Raw genomic sequence first — 14,258 nt, 5'->3', positions numbered from 1 at the left:
TATATATATATCGCTACTAAACCGCGATCTTTGTCTTTTTTTTGTGCCATGAGCTGCTTATATATTGGCAGACCTTCAAACATCCGGGTATTTTCAAGAGTTCAATTATGAATTATTAATTGTGTGTGATCGCCAAAAGTATTACCATGGACCTATTAATAGGTCCATGGTATTACCAAACTTTTTTGTGAACCGTTGTGTGCCACTGATTCAAAAATGTTCAATAAACTTAGTTTGATTAATTCTCAATCTTTTATTTCAATCCAATATTTTTCTCTCTTCGGACACTTTACTGGATGGTCGTTCAATTACCATGTGACAAGTATGAGCCAATGCAATAATATTTACCAAAAAAGAACCCTGATCAGCTTAATAAAGCATGACGTCTGATTAATCAATTTTTAGACAAGGAAATCAAGTAGGCTTAGGTATATATTTACAAAAATACGTGCGAGGATTAAGTTGTTACAACTAAATTTAGAATTTCATAGAAAAGCACACGATCAAACAGAATTATACGGGTAGTATTAAATTCGTAATAACAAAACGATGTACAAAGATAGCATATTAACAGACAGCATCATTTAATAGACTTAATCGATTCGAGGCATTAATTAATGCAGTCATGTTGATTATCCGGCTCGAATAAGCGCTTATAATTTGGAGGCTTCACTGAAGATGCGCACGGTGCGGCGCTTATTCTAGAGCGGAGCTTCATTTTAACACCGTACATTGCATTTAAAACCAGCTGTTTCTGAAAGTGTTTCATTACACACACAGGGTAATATAGATCTCGATTAAGCGCCGCGGCGCTTATCACATTTGGTGCGGCGCTTATTCGAGCATTATTATTATTTTATACGGTAAAATGTGTATGATTTTTATGAACAAATTAATACCGTATAATTTAATATAACAGGCCCTATTATACGCGTCCATTTGCCTAATATCGAGGATCGTGGTTGGAATGGTCAACCTGAGACACGAACAATTAGATTTCGCCGCCTAAAACTCAACTAGCGTATCGCGTATATTTAAAAATAAAGCCGCCTATATATTATTGCCCCTTAAAAGAAACGGTCAATATTTAACCTTAATCTATAAAACACCTTGTTTAATTGAACTCTGACTTACTTCGTTGGGCACGACGTACGGCCTGACATCCGAGTTATATTATGTTGTCATTGTGTATGATTATTTCAATTTCCGGCAAGTATATTTATAATTGTTTAGTAATTCACTAGGCCTAAGATTTATTTTTTCAGTGGCGGATCTAGTGGGAGGGGGTGAACAGGGTGACTAACCACCCTCGCCCACCACCACCTTCCGTGACCGTGAAAAAAGTCACTCGTTGTATGTGTGCTTCTCCTGTATACACGTAAAACATACACTTTCTATTTTAAGCTTAACTTCTTTTCAGATGTCATCCAATTAAGAGCAATGTAATAATTCGTAAGTCAAGAAAGAGGCCTGAAAATTGTTAAAATGAACTGCATAATACACCAGGTTTTCAACGAAAGGGTGCTGTACAACCACTACTCTTATCTCTGCCCACAAACATCTGAATTACACGACTCGAGTGCGCGTGCCTTTATTATAATTTGAGAAGTATGAGAATAAGTGTAATAATAAATAATAATTAATAATAATATGTGATGATGATAAATATTACTATTAAAAGTGTCATTTCCAGTAATCTAGACTATTTTTTTTTTATAATTTTCGCATCTCAGGACCACCCATGGTGGGCCCGAGGTGGGTGTGGACTCACGAAATGTCCCATTCACCTTTAGAAACGGATCTGCGCCCTTGCCAAAACCACGCCCCAATTAATGTTTCTGTGTAGTGAATTTGCAACCCGATTTTACTATCATATTTCAGCTTATAATGGAAATTCAATAAAAAAAAAATACGTAAAGCTCCCGCTTCGCTTCCCGGTAAGCCCACCGCAAATTCGGGCGCCATCACTGCACGTCCAGATGTAGACGAATTCATTAAATTATATGTTAGTATTCGAATAGAATTTTTATCTGGTTAGCAATAACATGGACCTGGGGGAAAGTTTTTAGCAAGAAAGTTAGTTACTTAATACGTATCGAAGGTTGAATGTTTCAACAAGTTAGATTTCAAGTAAATTTCCCTATAGAAGACAAACGTCGAGGCTACGACATAAGGTTAATAACCTTAATAGCTAAGTAACTAAAACTGCGTCATTTTAATAGATTTAATAACACGTTTTGGGGCATAAAATCTTAATGTAGGTTTGTTCTTCATTATAACTTAATCACGTGCTGACGAATTGTCTACATAGACAAGAATCGGGAAAACTCGCTAATATAATTTGGCCGACCATTCATTGAAGCCAAAAGCTGTGTAGTGACTTTATGGAAATAAGACTTTAATCTGTTGTCCGTGCGTAATACTTTAGTAGGCCTATGTAGTGATTCACAAGCCATGTAATAATCAATGTTGGTACAGTACCGGTAATCCACGTCGTTTCAGATGCGGGTTAAAACAATTTCAACAAACACCAAATGTTGGCATATGCCAAGTTTTTATTTATATAAATACGCACTATCAGTATACGCACATGGAAACTGAAGAAATAGAAATATAAAGTGTGATACCAAATAGAAATATAAAATCATAAAACTTATATAATTTGAAATATAGATAAAATAAATCATTAGATATATTCTTTGTACATACATATTTACAATAAATATTCATAAAAAGTATTTTAGGAATAATTATGGGAAAATTACATAGGCCCTATTTGTTAACTATATACACTATCAAAACATTAATCATTATTACAAGTAGAAACATTAAATTGATTAATGTGACAGAGTTTTGTCCTTAAATTCCTAAATCAATCCGTAAGCAATGCATCAATGTCGTCAGAACTTTAATTTGGTGGCTTTACCAACAAGAAGTTTACCAGCAAGCGTTTCCTTTAGAGTACATGCTGACGGTCTCTCACTCGGCGAAGCATGCCAGCATTGCTGGAAGAGACTCACGTACCATTGTTCATTAATGTTAACTGTATCAGGACACTCTGGTCTCATTCCATAGGCAACGACTGCGAAGATTATTGCGTGCATGTCCCCATCATATGGTTGTTCACGGATCAACATATGCCAAAGCGTTATACCTAAAGAATATATGTCTGCTTTCACGGTTGGTTGGCGACCGCGTAAAAGTTCCGGTGCGCGGTATGCGTATGTCCCAGTTAAGTACGATCTTTCAGTGATGTCGGTCACAACGAGACCATTTTTAACTTGTCGACAACAACCAAAATCCGTGATTTTGCAACGATCAGTTGGCGATATTATCACATTAGCTGGTTTTATATCCAAATGTGCAACGCAGTTGCTATGAATATAGGACAAAGCGTTTGCAATATCGAACGCATATCTCGCTCTTCTTTGAAGAGAAAAATGGTCGCCAGGATCGTTGATGCACTGCAGAAGATTCCTATCCCCAGCGTATTCCATGATTAGAAAACAACCATCACTAATATCGGCTGGATCACTTGCTGCTAATATACGAACAATGTTCTCATGAATGAAATTTACCGCCTCAAGTTCCGCTTTAAAACTTTGAACAAATGCTCGGCGATTCCGCTTACTTTGATGCAGGTACTTAACGGCTACTTTCATACCACAATAAGTACCTTTAAAAACTGATCCAAACCCACCTGAACCCAGGTGAGCTAGCCTATCCAAAGAGAAGTCCTGCTCATTGACCATTTTGGATTGACCATTGTTGTTAGCATTGTTGTTAGCATTAAAAATGTCCAAATTTGCATTCCCATTTGCTGTACCTTTTGGGCTTCTGTTGGTATTACCTTGATTGGATCGAGGACCTGTGACTCGTTCAACAAGCGCTTGTGTAGGCCTATGTACTGGCGAGTTTCCAACATTAGAATCAAAAGCAAATTGACGTTGGAGACGCCTTGGGGACATGATCTCAACAGTTTGGCAAATATTACTAAATTCAATACACACACACAAAGCTTTGCGTAAAATATCAGTTTGTTTACTTTTTCTACTGCTTTCAACAACTGCTTTTTCCTGAGTATTTTCATTTGTTTTATTACTGTTAATTTGCATTTCCAGCTTGTCTTGAAAAAATGTTATCTTTAGTTTCAACAGCGCCAACTGCCGGTTCAAATGAGCGACGATTAGTTCGAAAAGTTTTGTCATCTTGAATAAGATCGAAAAGATTCGAAAAGATAAGACGATGCAATTTGTCTATAATAAATAATGAAATTCCACTATGTTATTGTCCCCATCTCATCTTGATTTTCTAATATATCACACTCTTGATGACTAAAATGTGACAATTCACTTGAAGGTTCAATATTACAGGAAAAGTTAATTCTGAAATAAAAATACATACGGTACATTTATCGGTCAAACACAAACTCTAACTCCACTTATAGTCAACTCATGACTATACAGGTTTAACAAGGTAAAAACTATAAGGCGGAAATGCAATTCTATAACTTACCAGTTTCGATTAAAAAAAAAACACAAATTTAAAATTCATATGGAACATATGAAAAGACGAATTCTCAGGTCACCAACGTCCATATACTTAATTGAACATAAAACTTTAACCAATGAACGTATATTTTTTTACAAGCAACCCGTAGTCAGCAGCCGCGATGTTAAACAAATTGGTAGCACTGACAGTATTCCCACTATATTGTTCTACAGGTAGCTGAATATTGACACCCACGCATCGTTAAACCATCCCACAAGCATACCATCAAAATAATAATCCAGTGTGATATGAGACATCCTCGTAAATGTAAATTTGCACAATTATCATTTTGCTATTACTTATGCAGAACCGTCTATCATACAAAAAACTAAATTACAAATGGTTTTGCCAGTTCATTACGTCATGAGCGGGTGCGCATATTGTGTGCTGGGCCACTGACAATCTAGATAGGCCTCCTATCAAACACTCTGATCGTTCTTATAATGTCCGCGAACGTTTGGTTTGATATATCACAAAATAACGTTCACACAAGGTTATTATGACGTTGTAAAATTAGGTTATAAGTACGTACATATGGTTCTACAAAATAACGTTTTTAACATCAAACTGTAACGTTATTATAACGTTCTTATATATAACGTAATATTGTTTCTAGGTTTATATTTTACAGACGTAAAACAATCTGTTGAAGGGATGGGCATTATTTGTCTACTCAGCTGGCTATGATACAGAAGGCCTAATATAACAAATTTGCTGATGAAGGCATGTTTAACTCGAATCACAAAATTTCCAAACCTCTCCTTATTCACCAACCTGCCTTTTACATATTTCAGGATCCCGGGATAGCTTCAAAGAGTTAGGTTTCCTCATGCAAAACAAAACTAATATTTGCTGGTAGGATGATGTGGTTTACAATAAAACACAATCCATAATTAGTTGTAGTTATTGAATGAATAAGATGAAAAGTGTTAAGAAAAATCATAAAATGTGCCTCAGGGGCGGATCCAGTAGGGGGCCACGGGGGAACGTGTTCTTATAGGCATGCATAGGCCTATTTTAATACACTACTTAGAATAGGCTTTTCTTTTTCCATCTTGATTTCAGAGGTCAAAAACATTTTTCAATCGTTTTTCAATCATATAGTAGTGTAGACTAGTCTCTTAAGAACATTTTGCTGGAAAAATGTTTTGGATACGACGTCCTGTTATGGAGTTATGATTTTTTAAATAACATGATGTCAGAAAATCAGCCCAAAATGTTATCTTATTTCTGTTGGTCACGCACCGCTGATTCGTAATGTTTGTCATCACTTCAAGGTGTCTACCGATTCGTGAAAAAGGCCTAAAAAAGTTTCTCGACATAAACTGACGCTGGTGGCGCTTTCCGAAATCTGCTAATACTTAGTACTACGAAAAATCAATAAATTAGAGACTTGTGGCAAGTCTAATTAAGAATAATTATGTCAATTTCTTTAATATTTCCAAATCATCACGATGTCTATTGTTATTTTTTGTCAGTTAGACTTTATTGGCCGCCCATATTTTTAATAAAAAATCTAGAGAGGGCGTAGTACAGCGTCCCAAGTCTTCATTTCGGTAGTTTAGTTATGTCAAGAGCTGGGATAGCCTATATTTCAGAATTTTATGATTTATAAAAATATTAAATCATCTGCATATATCTGAAACGTAAGTATGTTTGATTTAGATTACTAATACTTTAGTGTTTAACATATTTATTTTGCAATCACGCTCTATATTGTGGAAATTAGCTAGGCTTGAGTGAGGAACCTCTATTTTTGGCCCGAACCGAACGGCGACAAAGGCACGTTTCTGCCTCAAATGTTTTTATAGTCGATGGTGCACAGGCCTAGGCCTCGGCATACAGAACTACTATACTTAGACTAGCCTATGCATATAGAAAGGAGGTAAGGAGAGGTTGCGGTGGAGTGTTTCGGCTCTTTAATCGCCCTAGCTAGGGTAGGAGGTCCCTAGCTAGGCCTAGGCTAGCAACAACTCCCTGACTGGTAGTAGGCCTAGGCCTAGTAGTAGTGCTACATGTAGGCATAGGGCCTAGGCCCTAGCCTACTTTACTTCACTTCACTTAAACATTTTCAGGGCTGTTGACGATTGTTGGTTTAAAACGACGATTGTTAGTTGGAACCAGGACCTGTTAGGTTTTCCCTCGTGCAAAAATTTAGGCCTACTGTAGATATCCGACTGTCTGTGCTTTTAAAAAATAAGGTCTGATAGCATTTTGAGAAGCTGTGTTGTGTGTGGAAGACAGAGTCTAGTACTGTATAGTAAAACAATTCTTGATGCTATCCTAAACATTAATCATTAAAATTTGTTTATTTTGCTTCTTCCTCAGGTACTAACCCATGAGAAATGGTTGTGTTTATACTACACTTATTGATCTGAAGGAATGGATGACATTGATATAAACAACATACGATATTTACAAGTGTTGATACCAAAACTTGATGACAGTCACTTAGAGAGCCAACAACAAGATTATAATAATATTAACGAACATCTGTTGGATAATATGATGTCTAGGTTATTGGAAGATGATTCCAGCATAGAACTCCCAGCATCAATGACCGGAAAGAAAGGAACTGCAAGCAAGCAGGTTGATAAGAAAGATAATAATCAAAACAAATTGGAAAAGAAATATATGTGTACTGTCTGTAAAAAAAGTTTCAGGAATGGTGAATCATTGAGACATCACAATAGTGTGAGTGGACGCTGCCAAAAAAATGTCTCAATATCAAAGACATCTTCAACCAGCAAAAGGTATAACTGCTTAACATGTGGTCAACGGTTCAAAGATAAACAAACTATGTCATTCCACTGTGCAGCAAGGGGTCATGTTGATCCAAATGAAAATAGGGATACTGCCTCCAAGACTCACAATTCAGCCACATCTTCAGTGAGAAAGAAATCCAACCACAGACAAAAGGAGCAGAAGGTTGTGTTTCGATGTAATGAATGTTCTAGGAGGTTCAAAGATACCAAGGCTTTAAATTTTCACTTTGCAATGTCAGGGCATGTAAACAGTGATGAAAACAATGAAAGAGAAACAGAAGAAGATGATGATGATGAAGATGATGGTGATCAGATGGAGGAAAACAAGAAGAAAGTTGAGAAAGAGGTGAAAAGAATTGATGTCACCAAACTACCTTGTGGTAGTTGTAATAAAAAATTCAAAGATAGCAAGTCTTTGGATTTGCACTTGGCTCTTTCAGGACATTCTGATAAAAGAGAAAAAATACAGGAAAAAAGACAATCTGAGATGAATGGGAAAACAAAGCACAGTACAGATGGCAAATCTAATGATAAGAAAAGTGAAGAAAATCAGTATTCTTGCAATTCAAAGAGTTTAAATTGTAATGGATGTCGAAAGAAATTCAAAAGTCTTAAGGAATTAAAGATGCATTGTGCCCTTAGTGGACACACTCAGGAAGAATCCCCTGACAAGGAGATATTGAAAAATGAAAAAAATAAAATAAGCAATGTAGAACAGTCGGTCAAAAAATTACTTAAAAATGGAAGATCCCAAATTCAAAGTAAAAAACAACTAAAACACTCAAAATCAAGTTTGATCTGTTTTGAGTGTGGTAAGAAATTTAAAACTCTAGAAATGTTGAATTACCATGAAGCTTTCAGTGGGCATGTGACCCAAGAAGAAAGCAATTCAAGTGAAGAGAACACAAGCGACGAAGAAGAGGATGATGATGAAAACAGCAGTGGAGAAGAATCGGAAGTTGAACAAGTCCAAATTGCAAAAAAAGCACCCTCAAATATTTCTGTTGATATCTTTTGTAGTGTATGCAACCGGAAATTTAAGGATAAGAATGCCCTCTACTACCATATGGCAATCTCAGGTCATGGTGCATCAAAGTTAGGGTCAGATAGAACAGTAAAGGTCAAACAAAGTAGGTCAAGGATTGCTGACCTTACAAGTAGTGATAGCAGTTCAGAAGAATCAGATTCGGAGGAAAGTGAAGAAAGTGAAGAGGAAGAACCATCAAAAAATAATAATTCAAGAAGTGCAAAATCAATTTGTAAACCAAGATGTGGAACCTGTAAAAAGCAGTTCAAAGACTCTGAAACGCTAGAGTTTCACATTGCTTTATCAGGACATTCCTTACAAAGAACCACAGAAGGAAGCATCCAACGAAAGAGAGGACGGCCACCAAAGATGATCAAACAACAAGCTATCAATGCATCTCTCGGTCAAAAGAGGAACAGAGGCCGGCCACGAAAGATTGTACAGAGTTTGGAAGATGAAAATATTTCTAACTCTGAAGATATTACCTCAAAAGATCAAAAGAGACAATGTGGAGAGTGTGGACGGAAATGCAAGGATCTCCATGCATATGAGTTCCATTGTGCAATGACAGGTCATGATGGCACTGCCAAACAAGAAAAGAGAAAACCTAGCAAAAAAAGATTATTAAAGAGTGCAGTTGATAGAATGGATTCAAGTGAAAGTGAACACGACTCTGAAGATGTTGAAAGTAGTGATGATTCATGTAACTCCAAAAGAAGAAGGCCTACTCGAAAGAAAGTAAGAATGAGTAGCGAATCTTCAGATGATGATGAAGGTGTTGGGAAGGTTAGGAGCTATCAGAGTTTCATGGACGAGGTCTCAGTTTGGGATAAATGGAATCCAAAGAAGGGAGTTCCATGCAGGCGCTGTGGTCTGCTCTTCAAGAGGAATGAAGATCTTAAGCGCCATCTTCTTACCACATCTCATAAAACATATGTGTTGGAGTAACAACGTCTTTGCATTCCACAAACTTGTGTCCAATTTTTCTGATATTGGGAGGGTTTTTACTTTCTGGTTTTCGCTTGATAAAATCAAATTATTTTTTAATAACAAAATAGCTATATCAGCACTCATTTGTTTGGTGTTGAATATTTGTGTGATATGCTGCTTAAATCAAAGATAGAATTTGTAATCATAGCATAAATTTCCAGTATGATTTAAAAGTAAATAAATACTGTAATAAGTAAATATCAAAATTATGCAAGTAGGCAAAACTATATTTTTTTTAATGTGTTTCTGTTTCTGGCTTCTTAGACCCTTTATCCTCCAGTGTTCTTCCAAGATTTGGAGTATCTTAAATTCAAGTGTACAAGGTACTAGAATCTAATATTTTATTACTGTATTATTTTGTAAGTTTATCAACGATGCCAAATTGCTAAATTGTTTTATATATTTAGAGTTGATTACAAATACATCATAATGTTTATCATCATGAACATCCTACTCATCATCATCTTTACATTCTGACTGCATCTCCTTCTTTCACTTTAACTGTTTGTAATAATAAGATTAATCATGATAGCTACCTTAATTTCATGGCGTATCTAGAGGTTGCACAGAGTTGCATGCCCCCCAAAATACTTTTGTAACAAAAAAATTATGCTCAAGTAGTTAAAATTCATTTTGTTTAGCCAGCTAGTTCCCCTCGCTTTATCATAGAAACCTCCCATGTCACCTTGTACTTCCCATCAGGTCCCCCCCCCCCCCACACATTTCAATACCCTAGATACGTCACTGTTTGGGTGCAATTATCATGTTTGAAATATAAATCTGAAAATTGTCAAAAAATGGTAAATCAAAGTTGGAATCCAACATTTTAGTGTTATAAATAATTATAAATGAAGTTGTAAGATATCATAGTTTGTGACACATTTTCTATTTATAATTGTTTTATCTTAAAGTGTTCTATATAATAAGAACTTAATTGTATATATACTATATTGCATGAATGTAGTTAGGATGTAATTTAGGGTGAAAGTAAAACATTTATTTTTATGAAATTAGAGAAACCATGAATTTCAATCTAATTTAATTGTTTTATTTTCTCCTCTTCACATTAAAATAGAGTTATTGTATGGAACATGGTGTAAATATTACGGTAATTTAATTTATCTTGATGTTATAACCGTGTAAAGAGAAAAAAGATTAAGGAAATACCGTATTTGTTTGAATAAACGCCTAGGGGTGTTTATTGATGATACGGTTTTTTGAGTAAACGTATCAAATTTACATCTGGAAATTAAACGCCTTTCTTGAATAACCGCCCCCTTAATTTCACTGCAAATGTGGAAATACAACATATAATTACCGTCAAAATGTGTTATTGTGTGATCATAGACTCATTGGTCCCAACAGTTAGAAAAAAATGTAATTCTACTGGAGTACATTAATAGAATGTGTTGAGAATTATGTTGCTTCCATTACGCCCTACGTTTGTTCAAAGCAGGGCGTTTATTCCAATAAATATGGTATTACAAATTTATGTATTTTACTCAGGCACTTAAAAGGTATGGATTGGAGAAATGTGTTAGTCTAATCAGTTAAGGGTGGGGTGTATCTTCAGATTGGGTGATATTTTGCATTTTCCCTACAGTCTGATTAGTCTTAAAGGCCGATTAAAACAGCGTTACACGATGCAGCCTGACATGATTTATCGACAGTCTTGGGTCATTTTGAGAATATTATTAAACATGTTTAGTATTCTAATCATAAACACGATTGCCACCAACATAGTTTCATGATGGCTCGTCATGTCAGCCTTTACCTCACACAGACGTGACGCAACGGTAATTTGTGTCAGATGTCGTACGACACTAGGTTTGCCTTTGTAAAACCTAAAAGCCTTTTAAATTGCTCATATAAGGTATCAACGATATTTAAAGTCAAATAGATACAAACGTTTTATTATAAAAGTTCATCTCGCAAATGTTATGTCAGTAGATTGCGGAAACAGAAATTAGTAAGCAAATTTTTAAATTTTTTTTTCACTTTTATGAAAGTACTGTATATCATTTACGGTACATAAACATTATTATTAAAAATTCTTTATAAATATAGTTTTTATGGAAAATAAATCAGTAATATTGGTTACTACAAGGATATTGTAGACTATCTGCTACTTATATTGGTGAAGTCCAAAGATAAGGAACATATTTTACAAATAGGAAACAAATATGGCTACTTAAAATCCTTTTATTTTTTCCAGCAAAGTACCAGTGTGTTGAGGTGGTACAGCATATTTTTTTTCTAAAATTGTGTTGTTCAACTTTTTGGTTTTGTGCCCATGTAATTCTTCAAAATGAAAAACCCAGATTTTGTGAAGAGTATACCAGCATTTTGAAATCCAGACATTAGAAAAGAACATTTATTTTTTTAAAAAAAATTTTTTAAATTAACAGGTTGAAAAATGTCTTCATTGCAGATATCTACTGTATGAACAAATGATACTGTTTTTTTTTTTCACATATTTTGATAAAACATACATATGCGAAACATACAATTTGAAAATCATTTTACATTACATTTTAAATAAATCGATCAAATATGATTTTTTTTTTTGGTGAATTTATACTATTTTGGGCCTGAACTGTATCAGATAATTGATTTCTGCATTGGAATTTGGGATTAAACCCATGTTTAACATAGTGTATAGATTTTGATTTTTTTTAAATGTTAAAATTTTAATATCTGGATTCTTTTAGGTTTGTGACTAGCTTTAGATGTGGTGTGACCTTAGATTTGTATTTTAAAAGAAATAGCGTGCAAACCAATCTGTTCAGTTTATGTTAACTGCTGAACATGTAATGGTGACCCAAGTAATAATACTGTGGATGTCATGACATTTTTGCCAATGGTGTTTTCCAGTGCAGCAATTTGGCATCTGGCGCACACTGGTTCTTTTACCTACAAATATATGGATCCAATCTCAAAATTTGATGGTGATTTTACAACTATAATAAAGAATATCAAGTTATTGAGAAACTATGAATTGTGTTCACTCTTAAATCGATACTTCTGCCTGTTAACACTAAACAAATATTAAGGTAATGAAAAAGATTGTATGCAACAGGGACTTGTCCACCTCACAAGATGGTTTCACCAAATCACTAGGGATGTAAATAACTTTGGTCTCCAGACACTCAACATATGGAACTACACAAATGACAGGACCAGTGCCATCAAGAGTGCGGGATAGGGAAAAGATCACCGGGGCCCAAGCTTACTAGGGCCCATAAAAATTACAGGTAGCATTTTATTTTCAATATTTTTTTCAAAAATAATAATTACTATCATGGGCCCTCAATAATGGCATGGGCCCCCTAAAAATGGGCTCCTCCAGATTGACAGTCACCCCCCCCCCACCCAAAAAGAAATGTTTCCCCTTCGGTGCAATCTTCCTTGTGCTCGTACCTAGGGGCCCACACCAACCATTGCCTCTCTTACAGTTTTCCTTCTTGGCATCCTTGGACAGGACAAATGAAGGCAGACCGTAAGGTGTGGGAGATGTTAAGAGTGTTTTTATGTTTCGATTAACCAGTGGAGTACAGTATTAAAAAACATGAACATCTTCCAGATTTCTATCTACCGTACTATATTGCTCCTGTAAAAATTTGATACCAATTACTTCACTATTTTCATTTAATAGTTATCCCTGCCACCCTCCATGCCCTACTTATCCCCTGTTTTTTTTTTAATATGATACATCCTCAATATTTTGTGTCTGTAATGAGATACTTGAGTGTTGAACCTGTGAGTAAACATAACAATGTATGTCTCCTGGAATAGATTTATTACACACAACAAATATAACCGCAAAATTAAAACAAATTTCACACTCTTTAATGCCGAATAATATATAATAATACATATAAGGTATATATGGTGTATATACTATAATCAAATTATTATTATCCATCTGTCAAAGTACCCCAAAAAAGCAGAACATCCCCTCACACCCACAGAAAATTATCCATCAAAGTACCTCCATGGGTCCCCTCTATTGCAAAATCCTATACAGGATACTGTAATTAAATTATTTGCATGAACTTTATATAAGCAAGCATTTATCTTAGGTGCCTTTTCAATTCAAAATTGTCCAGTGCAGTAGCCTATGTTATGCAAATGCTTGAAATACACCATTATTCTTTTGCTGGGGCTGAGGTGTGGCCTAGACCCTCCATTTGCCAAAGTACCTCCATGGGTCCCCTCTATTTCGAATTCCTGGATCTGCACAGATACTGGTGTCCCCTATCATTCTACCTTAATTTTTACAGTATTTCAGCTGACGCATGACGATTCCTTTTTGATATTTTTCGGCCCTATTCCATGCATTTTTTTTAAACATTGTATTGTATTACCAGGCTAATAATAATTCACCATTAATGATATCTGCAATATATTACTCAAGGTATGTGGAGAATATAGACAAAACAAAGGCAAAGAACCCCCACCCTCCCAAAAAAAAAAAATTAAAAAAAGACAGAACACCACCTCCTGTAGATAAAGTTTACAGAAGATGTTTGTTCCCCGGAATTTCCACATTGAGAATTTGCTAAGCAGAAAGATTAGACTTAAGGCAAGACTTTTTTTATACCTTGTTTAGCAAACCCGCCGACGCAAATATTTATGATTTCGAATAAAATTAAAATTTTAGTGCACCCGCCACCACGAAAAATAAAAATTTCTGAAAAAAAATAAAAGTTTTTCTTTATTCTTATTACACCTTCCACTGCCTTGAAATCTCCAAAGATAAGATATGTATATTTCTTCCTAACTACATAAATTTGAAGCATTTAACCAAACTGTTTTACATTCACCAAAAAAAATAATTTTTATTTTTTCCTCCATCTCCATGTTTTTGGCAAATCTATTTGCTAAATAAGAAAACAAATTTTATTTTTATCTTTATTCCACCT

General features: G+C 35.0%; 2 protein-coding genes across 2 annotated transcripts; one reads left to right on the top strand and one right to left on the bottom strand.

Moving 5' to 3' along the window:
• Positions 1-2,149: 2,149 nt before the first annotated feature.
• On the bottom strand, positions 2,150-4,223 carry LOC117111267 (serine/threonine-protein kinase mos-like). The gene has a single exon (XM_033254180.1). It carries the CDS (start codon positions 4,206-4,208, stop codon positions 2,901-2,903), a length of 1,308 nt encoding a protein of 435 aa, XP_033110071.1. The 5' UTR covers positions 4,209-4,223; the 3' UTR covers positions 2,150-2,900.
• Positions 4,224-6,077: 1,854 nt separating this feature from the next.
• LOC117111271 (transcriptional regulator ATRX-like) lies at positions 6,078-11,714 on the top strand. Its single transcript, XM_033254182.1, has 2 exons — positions 6,078-6,197; positions 6,880-11,714. The coding sequence occupies exon 2, from the start codon at positions 6,934-6,936 to the stop codon at positions 9,289-9,291; it is 2,358 nt and encodes a 785-aa protein (XP_033110073.1). The 5' UTR covers positions 6,078-6,197; positions 6,880-6,933; the 3' UTR covers positions 9,292-11,714.
• Positions 11,715-14,258: the final 2,544 nt, after the last annotated feature.

This window comes from Anneissia japonica, unplaced genomic scaffold, assembly GCF_011630105.1.
Source record: "Anneissia japonica isolate Jap-2015-1 unplaced genomic scaffold, ASM1163010v1 scaffold287797_len360924_cov175, whole genome shotgun sequence".
Lineage (NCBI taxonomy): Eukaryota > Metazoa > Echinodermata > Crinoidea > Comatulida > Comatulidae > Anneissia > Anneissia japonica.
This window is presented reverse-complemented; position numbering and strand designations above follow the sequence as displayed.

Bases quoted from the DNA above. Each gene is read 5' to 3' on its own strand.
- LOC117111267 (XM_033254180.1), bottom strand. From the start codon at position 4,208: ATGACAAAACTTTTCGAACTAATCGTCGCTCATTTGAACCGGCAGTTG.
- LOC117111271 (XM_033254182.1), top strand. From the start codon at position 6,934: ATGGATGACATTGATATAAACAACATACGATATTTACAAGTGTTGATA.